Here is a 20,283-nt window from a genome sequence, read left to right as displayed (position 1 = left end):
GAACTGTTGGCGACACTTGGAATTCAGTTTCAGATTGCCAACACTTTAGTCTCCCACGTAGACTCCTTAGGGCGTGGGAAGCTACCAACACTTGCATTGTAACAAATATATCTTGAGAAAATAAACTTTTGACCAGCGACCCTGCAAGGCAACGCGTCGCCAAATGTTTTTTAAATTCTGTGTTTGTATTTGTTTACATTGCTCGAATTTACATCTTGTTTTCACAAATGAAAAAGGTGATTTGACCATTTTGACCACAAAACACGGCCTTTTGGCGAGTTACACAACACGGAAAGTTTGTTTTCTGGGGTTTTCTGACAATCAATTATGGCCACAACGAATTTGCTGAGCTACAAATCGGAAAATTTATTTTCTGACCACAGATCTGAGGGTCATCGTGACCATTTGCCAATGCAAGCTACTCGGAAAATTTGCATTCAACCAAAATTTCCGGGCTGAGGAATATTTCTTGGTGGCGAATGGATCACGACGGGTAAGGACGGTCTTGCTCTTTTCCACTCGCAAAACGAGTTTCGCGCTTATTTAAAATGTAGGATGTTGGATCACTGTTGCCTGTATTATATTAGAGCTAGACGACGATTTCGACGGTGATATCAATGGTATTGTGTGAGCTGTTTCATGCTTTTGAGCATGATACACACACTTCGAATCTTTACGGCGAATACGTGACTGCGAGCATGCGTTAATGATGTAATTTGCCCCTGCTGTGGGGTGGGGGGCGGGGGGGGGCAAGTCGGTGAACAAATTCTTCCCAAAAATTCTCGATACACTAGATTAGGATTGCGTTACACTATGTGAACGCAATGATCTGGGTCGAGCTAGCTGTGACCTGCACCAAGCTGACTGCGGCGCAAGGGAACTGTTTATTTAGGCTGTGATAACTTGTCATTGAAAATTCTTACCGCAGAAGTTAGACCAGGTCGCCCATAAATGGGTTGTAAGACGAACTGTGCAGTTTTCGTAGTTATTGCCAGTGTTTCAGTGGCAGTTATTCCCACTCTTGTTAGTCGATTCTTGTTTTCTGTTGGTGAACCCCCGCGTTTAGAACTCAAACAATGGTGGGGCAGAGGACAAGAAACAGACCACGAACTTGAGGTGACCACTATTACAGAATTCTCCATCAGCCTGTCAAACGAAGTTCTGAATGATCTCAAGGAAAGATTATCCAAGACTTACTTCTTTGAAAACCTGGAAGGAATCGATTGGGAATACGGTATCAACCCGGATTACGTGAAAGAGTTAGTGGAATACTGGAGAACGAAGTACGACTGGCGCAGACAAGAAGAAATTCTCAACACTTACAAACATTACAAGACCAAAATAAGTGGACTGGATGTTCACTTTCTGCACTATAAACCTGAGGTGAAGGAAGGTCAACGACTGCTGCCTATTATGTTGGTACATGGGTGGCCAGGGTCGTTTTATGAATTCTACAAAGTCATCCCAAAGCTGATAGCCGCTTCAACAGATGATTATGCATTTTCGGTCATTTGTCCATCGATTCCAGGCTATGGTTTATCAGAGGCACCCCATAAGCCAGGCTTTGAGGCATTTGCAGCTGGCCGCATTTTTTGCAAGTTGATGAAGCGCCTTGGATACGAGTCTTACTACATTCAGGGTGGTGATTGGGGAAGTGCGATTACAAGAGCGATGGCGCTAATGAATCCAAGGTGAGATCGGTGTTGAGAATCACCCATTACACAGTCAAACCTCCATTATTAAGGGGAAGCTTGAAAAGAGGCCACTTAACCAATAATTAAGGGTTAATTATTAATTAATACATCTGGCAAGGCTGGCAATACCTTAGCCTTTGAACTTTCGAAGTTTTGATTGTGCAAACTCCATGTTAGTCGCATGGCCATCCCGATGAAATGTTTCATTTCTCATCCATCGCCCCACCGAACCACTTTTTATAGAAAAGTGAAAAAAAATTTCCAGATATGCTGTCTGACAGGCAGAATTTTTAATTATGGTTGAACCTTATTAAGTGGCCACCCTCTGGGAAATGGCAGGTGTTGGCCTCAAGAGGGTTCTTTGGGAATTAATATGGTCGATTTATGCACTATGTCTGCTGAATAAAGCTACAACTTGGCTATCAATGCAGAGCTCTGTTTGCGAGGCAAAATAATAATAATAACAATAACAGTAACAGTAACAGTAACAGTAACAGTAACATTAACAGTAACAGTAACAGTAGCAGTAGCAGTAGCAGTAGCAGTAGCAGTAGCAGTAGCAGTAGCAGTAGCAGTAGCAGTAGCAGTAGCAGTAGCAGTAGCAGTAGCAGTAGCAGTAGCAGTAGCAGTAGCAGTAGCAGTAGCAGTAGCAGTAGCAGTAGCAGTAGCAGTAGCAGTAGCAGTAGCAGTAACAGTAACAGTAATAATAACAAATAGTGTGGTGGCCCATCAGTTTATTAAACACTGTTATCAGAGGGGTCCTGTAAAAGAAACTATAGTGAAAATAAGGTAAAAAAAGGTAAAAATGTTCACTTAAGCTTTTGCTAAATAGAAATCTTGAAGTTATGGATCTAAATTCGATTGGTAGTTCATTAAAAATCTTGGCTCCTTGATGATGAAAGTTCTTCTTCCCAAATTCAAGGCAAACTTTAGGTAGTTTCACTGATAAATCATTGTTCCTTGTGTTCTTAGCTTCAAGTGATCTTTCAAAGTAGGTCTTAAGGGGTGCAAACATTATTTTGAAGACAGTCAAAGACAAACTGACTGCTTTTGCACATAATTAAGTTGCTGATGGTAGTTTTAGATTGCTGTTACCAATAATTTTCAAACTTCGTTGTTCAATGTTCTTAATCAGACTTTTTTGGGTGTCTGACCAACCAAGACCAAGTGATCTGCAGTATGTAAAAATGGGCAAGATCATTGTTTTATAGATTGTTTCAGCACATTTTTGGTCTATTGCCAACCTTAAGAGGTTAGCTCTGCCTTTTGCTTTCTTGTGAATGCTATCAAAGTGTGATGTAAGGTTCAAATTTGGGTCTAGGTCAATGCCCAAGTACTTGTAAACAAACATATTGTTGACACATGTCTCATTAATGGAAATATCAAGCTCATTTCCTCCAAGATTGATTCTTTTTGCAGTTCCAAAGAGCATAGCCTCAGTCTTCTCTTAAATTGACTATCAGTTTGTTTTCTTTGAACCAACGACATAAGTTGTTAATGTCTTCACTGAGGTTTCTTTGGATCGTGACAATGTCTTTGGATGAAGAAGATATTTGTTTACAAACGTTGTTTTTGTTATTTAAATGTTCAAAATGTTAAACAAAAGAATTCTTTGTTTCACTAGCCAATACTTCTCTGGTTGGCATATTTATAACAATAGGTGAAGTCACTAATGCATTGTTGTTTCTGCAGCTCAAAATGGTGATTTTGAGCAATTTGGTGGGTTTTGCGTTGACTGTTACTATTCGCAGAAACAATAATACACAAACAGCTGAGGTAGGTTTATGTTTATTTTGAGCTTTAACATAGACATGACTCGATATAAGAGTACGATATTAAGACTCTTCAATATTCCCATACATTTCTTTATATTTCAAACATACAAACAGACATGTTGCTTGTATGGGTCCCTGTGGTAAAAGAAAATACAATAAGAAGAACAGGATACTTGTGAAGAAATAAGATGCTCATATGGGGTTCATAATAGATAAATAGAATAGAATATTGTCTAGGTAATGGTTTCGAAGCATGCGGGGATGGGGGCTGGGGTTTGCGAGTGAAGCAAGCAAGAAGAAGAAATTTTTCTCGATACCCACCCCCCACCAGTCAAGTCTTCGGTTTTGTGCTGGCATCCAGTTCTCTCATAATCCTATCCACGTGTTAAACGATCAAATAAAAAGAGGAGAAAACAGAGGGCTGTGAACAGTCTATAAATAGAGTGGCCATTTGACCATGCATGAGTGGCAATGTTTGAAGCGTTTTTGTAGGTTTTCTTGTTCCTAATATGTTATTCTTTCTCGTTTGTAAATACCTTCCAGTTTCACCTATATAGTTCCACGGACAATCTGCACAGGGATCGTAGATCGGCCGGCAGTCTTGACTTGGGGGAAATAAATTCCTGTCGTAAGGTCTTGAAAGGTCTACTCGTAGCCCAAATTCCATTCAAATTCTCTTTTATGAAAACCATGCTGATTGGTGATTTTTGTAATGAACCTACTCAACTGCAAAGGAATGCAAAAAAAAAAAAGCTATAGAACAAATATTTCTTCAAACAGCATTATCCTGGACTCAGGCTCCCTCTGTCAGTTTTCTCTCTTTTTTGTCTGACTGACCCACTTTCATGGGAAGTAAGGTGATGGAAATTGAAACATTTTATGGGAATGGCCCAGTAAATTTGGGGTGGGAGATTAGTACATTTTATCCCTTGCTTTGCGTGATGTCCAATGCCTTGCCTGAGCAGGGAGGAGTAGCATGAAGGGCACTTTAATAACTCGGTATGAAAGAGGTCTGAAATGAGAGTCTGGTAGCAGGTGCTTTGCCTTATTTTTATTTTTTTCTTTGAAATTTTTTGAATAATTACTATTGAGCAGCTCACAGCAGGAGAGCTTTATTTTCTCCCAGTGGTTTTGTCTGATAACAGCGACTTTGTCAGGGAGTTTGAACAAGGTGGCTAAAGGGAACTTATTTTATACCTAATCTTTAGAGTACAAAGGCGACAATGAACAGTAGAAAAACACCTACAGAACATTACATGCAGGAGATGACTAAAATCCTGTGGAATGTACAATGTTTAGTTTTAGGGTTCACAGATTTAAAATTAAATCGGGTCAGAGAAAATAAAGCAAGTTGACAAGATCTGTTGCTGTGTGCTGCTCACTAGTACTTATTTAAAAAAAATATTTCAAAAAAAAAATTGTCAGAAACATGAGGGGACGTGACAGTTTGCATTGCGGTGTGAAGTTGTATTATTTTTCATGTGCAAGGATTGTTAGAAAGAATGTGCTAGAGGGAGAATGGCTGGACATTTCCTGTTGGAAAAGTTAAAGTACTAAAAAATGAATATCAATCACACTTCCGAAAGTAATGCTGTGAGTTTAGAATTTAGGTCCCTTGTGTGTGGGGCATTATCCTCATGTTGGTAGGGGTTAGACCCGAAAACCTCTCCGCTATATGTAGGGCATTATCCTTGGTGGGTTTTGCTCTGTGGCTAATACCCCATGTTTCCCTAGGGTGTGGTGGAAGAGGGGGGGGGGGGGACTGTGGGGGTTTTCAATGACAGGTGCATAACCGTTTCATCAAATCACCCTCTCTACTGGCTGCTGTCAATGCAATGAAACATTCAGACTCATTATGCCCTAAACCTTAGCCATACCTTGTTTTCTTTTGGGTTTCAAGGGAAAAAATCGTTAGTTCTCTTCATTTCTCTTACAGTCAAATATCCTGACAGGCTACGAGTAGTCCCCCTTTCGCTATTATTACTGTGCTTCTTGCCCCCAGGATTTTGCGCGGCCATGCTTTTCTCGCCGTTTTCTTTCGCGCGCGACGGACTAAGCAAAAGAGAGACTACTCGTAGTCTAATATTCTGCTTGATAAGCACAAAAATATGGCTAATATGGCGGTTTTGAAGTATTGACTGGAATTGCTTATTTTGTTATCCTCTAGTACGTAAGTTCATAAGATGCTAAGTCAAAAAGAAAAAAAATCTGAAATTTGTTATCAAGTTACCGGACATGAAATGTAAAACAACCGGATCCGAAAAAACATCGCGGAACATCGGGGCTCCAGCCTCTAAACAAAAACCCTGCTTGAATACCCAACAAGTTGAACTTCTGCAATGTCCCAAGTGTTGGTTTGCAGTATGGAAATGTACAGTGGAACCTCGATTTATCGAAGGACTTGGGTACTGGCAAAATATGTTCGCCATAACGAGGTTTCGTTGTATCGAGGTTCTTTTCCATATATTTCACTATTACTGGGGGACGAATATCGTTAAAATTCCCCACTACCCCTACTCCCAAGTGGTACTACATTCCCCACCACCATAGCAAGCACTTAATTCCTGTGGTGACTCCTCGATGTACCCATGGAGGTATGCCTTCGTGAGGGGTTCAAATTACAAACGTGCCATGTGCATTTGTGGTACGTTGTGAAAAAGGTGTCCAGCAAACGAAGTTTAAAAAAACAAAAAAACAAAAAAACAGTGGAATGGTTGTTCCAGACGTTTTTTTACATATATAGCTGATGTATGAAACTCAGAAAATTAAGAAAACTTGCTTGTCAAGACTCACTCGTCCATGGTATGCAGAGTTTACTTTATGTTATCACTGATCTGTCAATTAAGTTACTTGTTTTATTTTTGATGTCTTTTTGCAGTCAAATCCGTGGGCTTCATCTGAACATGTTCGGTATACTCTTCCGTGGACCATTGTCATTTATTCAGGCCAAACTCTTCTTCCCAGAGAAGGAACAAAAGAAGGTTTTCCCTGTAATGAATTTGCTAATTAAAATGCTACGTGAAGGAGGTTATTTCCACATACAAGGTACATGTCCATGTAAATAGTTCTATTGTAAGTTACGAATGAATTTTAATTCTTAAAAGGCCAAAGGTTAGAAAGGAATCTGTACTGTGTGAATTTTTGGGTGTTGTACTGCTATGAATCGGAAACCTTACCTTATACCTCACCTCACCGTGTTGAGCGGCACCTTGTACTATTCCAGTGCTTCCCCAATCCTAAAAAAATATCTACTCACTGGCACAGTTTGTTACTATTTTAATATAAGGTTCATGGTTGAATATGCAAGCTTTTATTACATCCAATTTTCAGTTTTCAGTATGGGCTACTTATAACACAGGTATCATAGCTCACTGGTGAACCTTAAATACGATTTTATAACTCGCAGCTCAGCGGAATTCGCTAGAGTAACTCGCTAAAAAAAGACCCTTAACTGCGGCTTGAATTGCTTTTAGCTATGATGAGCCCCATCGTCGTATACTCTTTTTGAATCGTTGGACACAACATGCCGCTGAACCGCCAGTTACATTATAATATAATGGAGGGGGACATCGGGGGGTTCTAAACACCGCAACAACGCAAAAAAAAAAACTAACGAACACCGCATCACCGCAAGAAAAGTCAACGAAACACCGTCACCGCAACACGTATTTTTAGCGCCGTGATTAGTTCATCAACACTTTAAATAATACTTTTGTACCTCAACAATTTTCCACTAAATAAAGACATTGTTTCTGTCCTCGCTCCTCCACGTGTCTACCGAACATTGAACTCCGGGTGGCAGAGGTCGAGTTACTTGTCAAGTTACGTATAAATGAAAACAGCTTCGGATTGGCAGCCGAAGCATATTGAAGATAATAATAATAATAATAATTTATTGATTTATAGTGCGCTTTTTAACATACCAGGTGATGAAAAGCGCATTACAACAATAAATAACCTAAAACTATACAAGATTAAATTTGGAAATACAGTTAACAATAAAGACTAGCGAAAAAACTGAGCAACGACGTTTCGGTGTCATCCTGGCACCATTTTCAAGTTAAAAAATATTTGTGCGAAAAGTAAACTAATTTATACCAATGGTAGAGGTGCGAAATTGAATAAATTAAGATTAAGATAGCTGTTCAATGTTCATGTTCATTCCAATGAGGTGTCAAACACTGGTAATGAGTTCAGTGTCTGTTCAAAGCCTAAACAAATACTTTTGCGCGAATGGAGTCTGACTGTGTGTTAAGGCTCGGTTTCTTCTTGTGAATCCACAACATTTCGTGGATCAAGCAATCGAACTTTCCCTGACATTTCTTTAGGATCTTAAAGTTGTTAGTCAGGTCACCAACTGTATCAACTCGGTGTTCATTTTGAAGGTGTTTTCCGATGGCGGTAAATCGGTGTTCCTCAATGCGCTTGTAAAGATGACGGCTAGTGTAACCGACGTATTCTGCATCACACAGATCACATATATAGTTATAAACAACGCACTGTTGATTGATCAAAGATGGTTTTGGCTCTTGTACTTTGAGATCATCGCCAATTTTACGGCTTCTGAACACCGGCTGTAGTTTGTGATCAAGTTTATTACTCAAGTCCGAGAGATGTTTCTTTACTATGTCCGCTGATTTCTGGTCTTTAAAAGGCAGGACAATGCGGTAGATATTCTCTGTTGGAGGCGTCGATCTTGTGTCTGGTGACATCACTGAATTAACGAAACGGGTGATGGTGGAGTTCACAAGAGAATCTGAGTACTTGAGGTTAGAAAAGATCAGTTTAAGGCGTTCGCATTCTGTTGAGAATAGTTCCCATGTTGAGGACAAGCGGTAAGCACGGTTTAACATGGTTTTAACTAAAGATCTTTTATAGCGGTTGTCGACATGACTTTGGTGGTGTAAGAGGAGACAAGTGTTTGTGGGTTTACGGTAAACACTTGTTACCAGCTTGCAGCCCTTCTTGCATATTTCAATGCCGACAAATGGTAGCTTACCGTTAGATGCGATCTCCATGGTGAAGGATATGGATGGATGACAGTTGTTCAAAGTCTTCAGAAAGGCTTCTGCGGTTGGTATGTCTTTCATTGTGGCTAGTGTATCGTCCACGTAGCGTCTGTAGAAGTCTGGCAACTTGTTCTCGTTTTGTAGCTTTTCGTCGATAGAACAAAGAAAAGTATTGGCCATTAGGGGACCCAAGGGAGAGCCCATCGCTACTCCATCAATTTGTTGGTAGAGTTGACCGTTAAATTGAAATAGCTGGTCCTTTGTTGCTACTGACAACAGTTCAATTAGATCAGCTTTGCTGATGTTTAGATGGTGTGTTTTGTTGAACCAGTTGTCAACAAAAGCTCTATCAGCAAGGATCTCGATGGTTTCTTGTAGTGGGACGTTCGTAAATAGCGAAGAGACATCATAAGATACTAGGATGTCAGATTCGTTGAGGCTCAGATTGCGAATCTCATCAGCGAAGGAAAATCTGACATCCTAGTATCTTATGATGTCTCTTCGCTATTTACGAACGTCCCACTACAAGAAACCATCGAGATCCTTGCTGATAGAGCTTTTGTTGACAACTGGTTCAACAAAACACACCATCTAAACATCAGCAAAGCTGATCTAATTGAACTGTTGTCAGTAGCAACAAAGGACCAGCTATTTCAATTTAACGGTCAACTCTACCAACAAATTGATGGAGTAGCGATGGGCTCTCCCTTGGGTCCCCTAATGGCCAATACTTTTCTTTGTTCTATCGACGAAAAGCTACAAAACGAGAACAAGTTGCCAGACTTCTACAGACGCTACGTGGACGATACACTAGCCACAATGAAAGACATACCAACCGCAGAAGCCTTTCTGAAGACTTTGAACAACTGTCATCCATCCATATCCTTCACCATGGAGATCGCATCTAACGGTAAGCTACCATTTGTCGGCATTGAAATATGCAAGAAGGACTGCAAGCTGGTAACAAGTGTTTACCGTAAACCCACAAACACTGGTCTCCTCTTACACCACCAAAGTCATGTCGACAACCGCTATAAAAGATCTTTAGTTAAAACCATGTTAAACCGTGCTTACCGCTTGTCCTCAACATGGGAACTATTCTCAACAGAATGCGAACGCCTTAAACTGATCTTTTCTAACCTCAAGTACTCAGATTCTCTTGTGAACTCCACCGTCACCCGTTTCGTTAATTCAGTGATGTCACCAGACACAAGATCGACGCCTCCAACAGAGAATATCTACCGCATTGTCCTGCCTTTTAAAGACCAGAAATCAGCGGACATAGTAAAGAAACATCTCTCGGACTTGAGTAATAAACTTGATCACAAACTACAGCCGGTGTTCAGAAGCCGTAAAATTGGCGATGATCTCAAAGTACAAGAGCCAAAACCATCTTTGATCAATCAACAGTGCGTTGTTTATAACTATATATGTGATCTGTGTGATGCAGAATACGTCGGTTACACTAGCCGTCATCTTTACAAGCGCATTGAGGAACACCGATTTACCGCCATCGGAAAACACCTTCAAAATGAACACCGAGTTGATACAGTTGGTGACCTGACTAACAACTTTAAGATCCTAAAGAAATGTCAGGGAAAGTTCGATTGCTTGATCCACGAAATGTTGTGGATTCACAAGAAGAAACCGAGCCTTAACACACAGTCAGACTCCATTCGCGCAAAAGTATTTGTTTAGGCTTTGAACAGACACTGAACTCATTACCAGTGTTTGACACCTCATTGGAATGAACATGAACATTGAACAGCTATCTTAATCTTAATTTATTCAATTTCGCACCTCTACCATTGGTATAAATTAGTTTACTTTTCGCACAAATATTTTTTAACTTGAAAATGGTGCCAGGATGACACCGAAACGTCGTTGCTCAGTTTTTTCGCTAATCTTTATTGTTAAAACTATACAAGTATTAAAAATCTACAATAAAATTTAAAAATAATAATAATAATAATAATAATTAAAAAAACACACTACATCATTTATTTATATATACATATTTAAGAAATATTAAAAGCTAATTTAAAAAGGTACGTTTTAAGATTAGACTTAAAAGTGGAAATACATTTGATCATGCGGAGGCTAACAGGAAGAGCGTTCCACAGAGGGGGCGCAGCCACACTGAAGGATCTGTCACCAGATGACTTTTTCATTCTCCCCGAAGGATGCTTTAATAAAACACCTTCAGTAGAGCGCAGCGAATAGCGTGTAATAGTCTTAATATGAATTAAATCAATGATGTAACTAGGTGTCATGCCATAGAGGGCTTTGAAAGTGAGTAATAAAATTTTAAAATTAATTCTATATCTTACTGGTAACCAGTGTAAATTTATCAAAATGGGCGTAATATGGTCATACTTTTTACATGACATGAGCAGCCTAGCTGCAGCCTTTTGTACTCTTTGCAATTTAGCTATTTCACAGTCCGGTAGTCCATACAATAATCAATTCTACTTGTGACGAAGGCATGCAATACCATTTCTAATTTATCCCTAGGCAGAAAGTGGCTTATTCTCTTGATATTATGTAACCAGAAAAATGCCGCACTACAAGACTTAGAAATATGGGTCGACATAGAAAAATGCGAGTCGAACCAGGCGCCTAGATTACGCACTACCTTAACAGGCTTAATATCGATCATGCCAACACGGACTGAACTGTGATTAAGTTTCAGCAACTGTTGTCTCGATCCGATAACAAGAAATTCAGTCTTATCATCGTTGATCTTTAATTTGTCCCGGTACATCCATTTACGTAAGTCACTAATGCATCGCTCCATAGCTTCCAATGCCTTCACTTGATCCATAGCCCTGTTAGGATTAAAAGACAGGTAAAGTTGCGTGTCGTTCGGCAGGTGGACTTGTACTATCTCAAAAAGCTTGGAGGCGTAAACCACAAACAGAAGCGGGCCGAGACAGCTGCATTGTGGGACACCAAAACGCAGATCGAAGCTATCAGATGTAGCCCCCTCAAACAAAACACGCTGGCTGCGTCCCGACAAATACGACGAGAACCACTCTAAAGCCTTCCCGCCTATACCAAAATCAGTGGTCGAGCGTTTTAGCAAAATCGCGTGGTCCAAGGTGTCAAAAGCAGCGCTTAAGTCTAAGAGGACAAGTAGTATAACACGCTGCGAGTTCATATTCAATAGAATATCATTAGCAACTTTCACCAACGCTGTCTCCGTACTGTGATACCGGCGATATGCCGATTGTAATAGCGGATAGAGACCGGACCGGACCGGACAAGGTGGTCGTATGTCTGATTGAATACTGCGCGCTCAGTGAGCTTGGAAATATAAGCCAAGTTGCTTACAGGACGCAAGTTCTTGAAGAGAGATTCGAGTCCCAGTTTCTTTAACAGTGGTATGACCACGGCCTCTTTCCAGCTGTCAGGAAAAATTCCCGATTCCAACGAGCTGTTAATTATGTTGGTGATCACCGGAATAAGTGGTTCACTACAGGACTTCAGTAAGTGCGTGGGTATGGGATCGAGGCAACAGGATGTTGATTTAGAGTTCACAATGAGCATACGCACATCATCCTCGGCTAAGGATATATTCTGTTCCGCTGTAAGTTTCCATTCTGTTTGTATCTTTATATTTGTGAGTGTGTGTGTAAGTGTGTTACCGACCGATAACTGTATAAATAATCTATGTAACTCAATGTTTGCCCATTCTTTTTAGCCCTTATGGTTATTTTGGGCAGGCAGTACTCTATACTAATTTAATGTTTATTGTAATTATTTTATAAATTGTGAGTACAAATAAATGGTTGTTGTTGTTGTTGTTGTTGTTACGAGTCGGAGGAATTATAGAGTCACTATTTACAACACTGTCATCCATGACATAATCCTGATCATTTGAGACATAACCCTGGTCAGGCTCTTCGCACAGTCGGCTGATTTTTTGCACAAAGTACTTCCCAATGTCATTTGCAAGCGCTGATTTGTCCGTATAGTCCGAGAAGCATAACGAGTTCTTTTCCACTAGAAGGTTTTTCTCAGCACGAAATAACTTGCCTTGGTTATCAGAATTCTGGCTGATAAAATCCGTTTGAAAAGCTGATTTTGCTTCTTTCAAATGCATAACATGGTGTTTCTGTCGTTTGAATAAAACGAGATCAGCGACAGACCTGGTAGTTCTCCATCTCCTTTCGGCGCGCCTGCGTGCTCTCTTAACCTCACGGATTTCCTCCGAGTACCAAGGTACTTGGGGTCTAACCGTGACAGTTTTGGTTTTTAGCGGCGCATGACGATCGAGTAATCCAGCAAGCGTGGTGTTATAACAGTCTATCAATTTCGCAGGCTCAGACGGTGGGTCCTGGTACAATCCTGAAGCAGACAAATCCTCCATAAATGCTGTTATGTCAGTAGCCTTCTTTCTTGAGAGTTGAGGTATCGAAATATTTATAGTGAAAAGTGCTAAACAGTGGTCAGAGAAATAGGCACCAGGTCGGACATCTTGTATAAGATTAGACTTCAAAGTTCCGGATATCAGCAAATCCAAAGTGTTCCCAGAGATATGAGAAGGAAAGTCAATATGCTGATGTAAGCCCATCGATGACAGTAGGTCTAAAAAGTTAGCCGCGTCGTTGTCAGTCTTGATATTAACATGGATATTAAAATCACCAGCCATCACAAGAGGCTCAGTTGTCATGACAAACGATTCTAGGAACTCAGCGAATTCTGTGGCGAACATACCCACAGTACGCGGATGACTTGATGAGTAGGGCGGCCTGTAGATGACAACTAGGCGGAGACGCGCAGAGCCGGACACAATAATCCACTCAGAGTACTCGAAGGTATCACAAATACCCGCTCTAGCTTGTTTAACAACAAGCGAGTCCCGAGCCAAAATACCAGTGCCACCACCATTTCTGTCTGGGCGAGAATGATCAAATAGCCGATATCCTGGCGGTGTAGCAGCAATCCTAGCAGCGGAATCAGCAGATTTCAACCAGGTTTCGGTAATAACAGCAATGTCGACTTTGGAATCACAAACATAGTCAACAAAGTCAGGCCCTTTGTTTCTAATTGACTGGGCATTCAAGACACAACACCTTATTAGCTGTGGTCTATTGTTGTAAACAATTGCCGGTGCAGTCAATGGAACTTGAACCAAATTTGAATAATGGCGCGACCGATCTTTTGGTTTCGTCTTTGTACTGTTTGTAGGTAAAGACTCGATCTTATTCCCGTATTGTGGGCCAGGATTCGTAGGCGCATCTGAGTAGATAGTAATGTCGATGGGTGGGTCGTGTCCAGCCACTAGTAACGTTGTCTGGCCATGCTTCGACCATTTTGAAAAACCCACACGAGATCTTCGGAGTCCGTGCTTCGCCAAAGAGGCTCTTATGAGATGACCAAGTTGAATAACAACTTTCGCTCAGAGCACGATGATGGAGGAGTCTGGTTTTCCATAAATGGCCGTGCAGTGATCTTAGTGAGCTGTTGGTGTAGGTCAGAAAATATAAGATGACAAAATACCACAGTAAACGCCACAAAGACTGGAGACCCGAAGCTCCTAGCAGCCGCCATCTTGGCGTTTATAGTATCAAGGGAAGACCTATCGTAAAAACGCGAACGGTCTATAGAAAGTGATGGTCTGTCTTTTTTACAAATTATTTACCTCAATGGTACGTGTTTGTCATAAATTAGCATCGATTAACGAAGTTTACTTACCCAATTTTAGGTCAAATTTAGGTTTGAGAAAGGTAGATCAAAAAAACTTAGCACCGCAAACAATTTCATTTCACCGAACACCGCAGCCTGAAAAACACAAACATCGCACACCGTAGGGTTTGAGATCACCGCAACACCGCAAATTGAGATTTTATTCACCGCATCACCGCATTGAAAAAAACATCAACACCGCAACACCGCAAATCCCCATGTCCCCCTCTATAATGGAAAGAGCGAATGGTGTTTTCTCGCCACATGTAAAGGAATCCAAGAGAGTCTTGGATTGCGGATTCCCAAGCGTTGGATTCAACTGTTTGGCTAGAGTAATGCTATTAACGTTTATCAAGGAGCGTTGTGATGGAAACCTGAACATTTCGGCGTGCAATGTCGATACAATGGATACGCCATTGTTTGTGTGAATTTTACCAAGTGTGGTGACTGAGTTGTCTCTGTCACCTCTACTACGGTCGATATTCGCACGTTCATTTGTTAAGTGCACTTCGTGCTCTCAGGGCAAACTTTAATGAGAGAAAAATGGTTAAATAACGAAGAAAACTCAAGGTGCAGAAACTGGAGTTAGGATAGCCTGCGTAGCTTGGCGGTTTTGAAGCAATTAAGCGCTAAGAAAGCGGCGAAGCCGCGATAACGAGCGCCACACAGCAGCCTGGGAGAAAGACAACTGAGAAACCGCCTGCACGGATGACCGGCATTTTTTGTTAGTCCAGTACGCTGGCGCACGGACCATTGCCATTGGATCAGAAGACTAACACATCAATCAATTATCGTCTCGATTCCTCCCTTGACCTTTGCCCTTCGCCGCCATCGAGCACCACATCGGATAGTTTTGTTTTGACCGGTGTTTTGATAGACTCTACAGTATCACAGTGACTTCTCCCTGCCAAGTTGGCTGGAAGTTTCCTATTACGATCTATGCTCTGATCAGCTGTGTTAATACGATTCACAAAACCTGTCATCGGGTTGTCCAATTATGTAATAGGGGGCGGCAATAAAAAATGCGGGTAATCCAGGCAGGCGGTTCCTCGCGGTTTCGCCGCTCGTTTTCGCGGCTTCGCCGCTTTGTGCGCTCCTCCGGGGAGGGGTACTCCCTTATATGGGCTATATAGGTATGTTCAGCCCCAAAGGGTAGGGTTCTTCAGCCGTTTTGGTCATAAATAGGGTATCGATTTTGGCCATTTTGGTTTTAAATAGGGTATGTTTCTTAGAAGAAGCTACCTTTTCATCTTTATCGATAAAACCGTCAAAAAAAGCCCCTCATAACTTTTGTTTGGGGCAACTGTGTCAGCCGCAACGGTCAACAATAGGCTATCGAATTTTTGGACAGGTCATAAATGAGGTAGCAAAAAACGCAGATTTTGGTCATAAATAGGGTAAGGGCTTTGGGAAGAGGGCCGCACACCCCCACCCAACGTTTCTGGAAGTACCCCACCCCCGGGGTGTGCTTGAGTTCAAATCGCTTAAACTGCTTTGTGCGCTCGCACTCAAATTGTTTAAAAAATTGCTTAAGCCGCCAAGCTACGCAGGCTGGAGTTAGGAGAGAACACTAGTCACTGATATGATGTGAAATGACACCAGAGATATCATATGATGTGTTGTCCTGTTTGTTTTCAGCAACGCGCCCTCATTCCGTTGCGTTAGCAACCAATGACTCCCCTGCTGGCCTAGCTGCATACATAGTGGAGAAGTTTGCAATGTGGAGTGGCTGTAATTTGACTAGTGACACTGCATTCTGTTTGGAATCCTGCTTTACAAAGGATGAACTGTTGACAAATGTGATGATCTACTGGATAACACATTCAATTGCTTCTTCAATGAGGCTCTATTATGAAGCTATGCACAGACATGAACTTCGTTCTGCATTAAGGTGAAAACTGAAATTTTCTCTATTAAAATAGCGTTAGTTTTTGTTGGGACTAGGTATTCTTCGAGTTGGTGTTACGAGTTGCGTGTAGGAAGTGTCGAACCTTGAGATGTGAGTTTCTACGTTCGTTGATCAACACTGGATTTACTGCATGTTGAATTTGGCAACATGTCTGGCTTTACTCAAATGCTAATAGCAAAACTATCCGTGGAAAAAAATTGCGTGTAGCTGAACCAAACAAACCAGCGTAAAATATGATTTCTTCAAACAAACTGTTCTCGAAAATTTGGTGAAGCCTGTGTTGAGGTCTGGTCAAACGCATGTAACATCTTGAGATAACGTATTGCAGCACTGTTGCTCATAACTTGTTGCCTACGTTTGGCACCCTGTTACACTATATCTTGCAACATATTGCAACAGGCTGGTCAAACGCGTGCAACATGCTATGCGCAACAATTTTGCAATGTCTGCAATCTGTTGCGTTGAAATGTTGAGTTTGTTTGGCCGGGCATGCATGTGCAGCTTGTGCACCCGGTTACCGAACGTAATTGGTTAGTAGAGCCGCATTCCAACGGAAGCGGCTTCCAGTATTTTCCACAGCTCATGAAACTGCAACACGGTACGCTTGTACGTGCTACGCATCTTGATCTGGATTCGAATATAATAACTACAGCGCATTGTGGAGGCTGAATAGTGGCACGAGACTGGCCCTGGGCTTTCTCCTTATGCTCGATAACAATTCATTTGAAAATGCGCTGTCTTTGTTATCGATATGCTTCTTTAAATGGAGGCTTGTTGTTAGGATTATATTTGTTACAATGTTCACCAAATCACCTAACGTTTTCTTACTCTTCAGGGTGAATCTTCACTCTAAAGATGACTAAAAATTACTAAATAGTGTCCTTGTCGTGTGCCACTTACATGCGTTGGAGCTTTTCAACGTAGCAGCCTTGACATTGCTGATGGTCTTTGGCAAGGCACTCTGATCACAGTCTCTTGTCTCTAGCTATAGACTGGGAATAATTGGGTATTTTTGAAGAGTGGTCGCGTACCAGAGGTTGCCGGCTGACACACAGGGTGGTTTAGGTTTGCTTGAAACGTCGGTATTTGTGGTCCGTTATTGATGTTTTCTTTTGTTGTTTATAGGATTCCCATTACGGTTCCAGTAGGATTTGCTGACTTTCCACATGAACTTTTTCCCGTCCCAGAACCCTGGATTCACAATTCATTCCTTGATGTGGTTCAGTACACAGAGATGCCTCGCGGTGGGCACTTTGCTGCCTTTGAAGAACCTGAGATCTTTAGTAACGATGTCATTCAGTTTGTTGAAAAGGTAGAAAAGCGCATTGCAGCAAAAAAACAAGAGCAGCCATTGAAGCAAGCTACAAGTCATTAAAGAGTCAACAAGGAAACAATCCTGAGCTGCCTATTGTGATTTTTATTACCTGTATAGTTACATGACATTACTGAGTCTCTGAATTTGCTACACTTACCATTCATTCTGTATAATGTTCTCTTGAGAATATATTTGCAGAAAATCGCTTCGGCTTTCATTGAAACAGTGAAATTTCAGGCTTGTGTAGGAGTAAATCCTAGATTATCTTTAGTTCCTACAATGATCAACTCTAATAAAATCCTACTGAAAAGAAATTTTTATGTCTTGTTTTGTTTGCCCAATTTTATGCTTTCAAACAACAATAACAACAACAAGCTTTATTAACAGATTAATAGTTTAAAAACAACATGCCCATAATTATGTCACTCTGCCGTGAGGGTTTTGGACCTATCCTTCCTAAATAAACTGACCCTGTCCGTCTGGCGAATGATTTTGGAGAGTTTTTCATCAAGAAGATTAATTTGACTATGGAGAACATTGATGGTATTTGCGTTGAGGCTCCTTCACGTGTTGATCGCCCAAGTCCTTCAGTCAAATTGGAACAATTCACTGCGCTGTCTAAAAACAAAGTTATGCAGTTAATTGAAAGATCCTCTGACGCGACCTGTAAGCTTGATCCTCTACCGACGTGGCTTTTGAAATCGTGTATTGACGCTTTTGCTGCTATGATCACAGCTATTGTTAATTATTCTTTATCTGAGGGGTATTTCCCTGATCAGTGGAAGACCGCCCAAGTGATTCCTTTGCAGAAGAAGAAAGGATCCGATTTTGACTTTAAGAGCTACAGACCAGCGAGTAACCTTCCGTTTATTTCAAAGATTATCGAGAAGGCTGTTGTCGATCAATTTCTTTGTCACTGTGATGAAAATGCATTGTTACCTGATTACTAGTCTGCATATCGCCGGTTTTCTTCCACTGAATCTGTGCTTCTTAAAGTTCAAAGCGATATTTTGTTGAATATGGATAAACAGGAAGTTACGCTTCTTGTACTTTTGGGTCTTAGTGCCGCCTTCGATACAGTCAATCACTCTCTTCTCTTGAATATCTTGGGAAATGGCTTTGGCGTTACGGACAGTGCTCTTAAGTGATTTCAGTCATACTTATCTGGAAGGAAACAACGTATCCTTATCGACAATAGTCTATCAGATGTATTTAACTTGACTTGTGGAGTGCCTCAAGGTAGTTACTTGGGTCCAGTTTTATTTCTCCTTTATGCGTCTAAGTTATTTGATGTTGTTAAAAACCACTTTCCCTCCGCCCACGCCTTCGCGGATGACACTAAGATCTACTTCTCGTTCAAACCAGATTCGCAGCACAGCCAGGACAGGGCAGTTCATGTTATCGAAAAGTGCATTGCTGATATTCGTACATGGATGGTCACTCATCGTCTTATGATAAACGATTCTAAAACTGAATTCTTGATTATTGGCTCTCGTGGTCAACTTTCGAAGATAAATGTAAATTCCATCACGGTTGGTGACTCATCTATCGAGCCTGTTAAGAGTGTTAGAAATCTAGGATCTTGGTTCGATGAGCATATGGCAATGGATATTCTTATTGGGAACATTTGCAGCAAAGCTTTTAAGGGTCTCTACAACATCAGGCAACGTAGGAAGTTCATTTCAACTGAGGCTTCTAAAATTTTAGTTCACGCCTTTGTGACGTTGCACCTAGATTACTGTAACTCACTGCTCTCTGGAGTGCCACAATATCAACTGAACCGCCTACAAAAAATTCTTAATATTGCAGCAAGACTTGTATGCCTAGTACCTAAATTTGATCATATCACCCACTACTTAATTGACCTTCATTGGCTACCTGTTGCGTTTCGAATAAAGTTTAAGGTTTTAATATTTGTGTTCAAGGCGTTAAACGGTGTGGCTCCTCGTTATATCTCAGATCTTATCAGGAAAAAGTCAGATGGCGCCAAACATTTACTAGTTTAAAAAACAGCCGGCTAAAAACATATTTGTTCAGGAAAGACTATAACATTCAGTAATAAGTTTTATTACTTTTAGCTATTTTTTTTATTTGTAACGCTACTTTTTATATTTTAAATTTTTATAAATATGTATATTTAATATTTTTATATTTTAAAATGTAAAGTGCTTATGAATATTTTATATAATTAGCGCTATATAAATTTAATTGAAACAAAACACAAACCGCGGTGATAAACATGGAACCAATTTAAAGCCAGCCTTGAATGAAAACGTTGGCAGTGAAAAACTTTTTCTTTACTAACATTTTGTATTGTTATTATTATTATGGTAATTTTTTTCTCTCTCTCCGGCAGACTCATCTGTTTGTTATTAACTATTAGTCTTGTTACATGTTATTAGATACCAGTCTTTTTCTTTTTCTTCGCGTTTAAATTTCGATTGTAATCTAGTTAACGGTCACTTCCGAAGATGTATGTTGTACATACGAAACGTCAAGGAAATTAACTTTGTTTAACATGCGTTTTGGTTCCATGTTTATCACCGCGGTTTGTGTTTTGTTTCTTCTAAAGCTACGATGGCCAAGGAAAAAGAGTGTTTATAAATTTTATTATTATTATTATTATTATTATTATTATTATTATTATCATTATGGCTTGATGTTTGCTAATACTTACGGAAAATACGCTTTTTTGCTGCTGAAATTGACTTTTTCAAGCCAAAAACTGTTCGAGCCCTGGAACCGAGTTTAATTACGTTGGGACGCCACTGGTCGTATGTTTAGCCGTATATGGTAGATTCCACCTTGTCACCCCAGAGGGATCACGTGAGATGGCACTGCGCCTGCCTGATCTCAGTACGTTGTTGCTTTCGTGGTGAACGGATTGTCT

General features: G+C 40.6%; 2 protein-coding genes across 2 annotated transcripts; one reads left to right on the top strand and one right to left on the bottom strand.

Moving 5' to 3' along the window:
- Positions 1-833: 833 nt before the first annotated feature.
- Positions 834-17,707, top strand: LOC110064048 (epoxide hydrolase 1-like). Its single transcript, XM_020771051.2, has 4 exons — positions 834-1,691; positions 6,348-6,514; positions 15,808-16,060; positions 17,204-17,707. Exons 1-4 carry the CDS (start codon positions 952-954, stop codon positions 17,451-17,453), a joined length of 1,410 nt encoding a protein of 469 aa, XP_020626710.2. The 5' UTR covers positions 834-951; the 3' UTR covers positions 17,454-17,707.
- Positions 10,910-11,638, bottom strand: LOC149105249 (uncharacterized). Its single transcript, XM_089270764.1, has one exon. It carries the CDS (start codon positions 11,636-11,638, stop codon positions 10,910-10,912), a length of 729 nt encoding a protein of 242 aa, XP_089126890.1.
- Positions 17,708-20,283: the final 2,576 nt, after the last annotated feature.

This window comes from Orbicella faveolata, unplaced genomic scaffold (genome assembly GCF_042242905.1).
Source record: "Orbicella faveolata isolate gen_17 unplaced genomic scaffold, um_ofav_v1 contig_34, whole genome shotgun sequence".
Classification (NCBI taxonomy): Eukaryota; Metazoa; Cnidaria; class Anthozoa; order Scleractinia; family Merulinidae; genus Orbicella; species Orbicella faveolata.
This window is presented reverse-complemented; position numbering and strand designations above follow the sequence as displayed.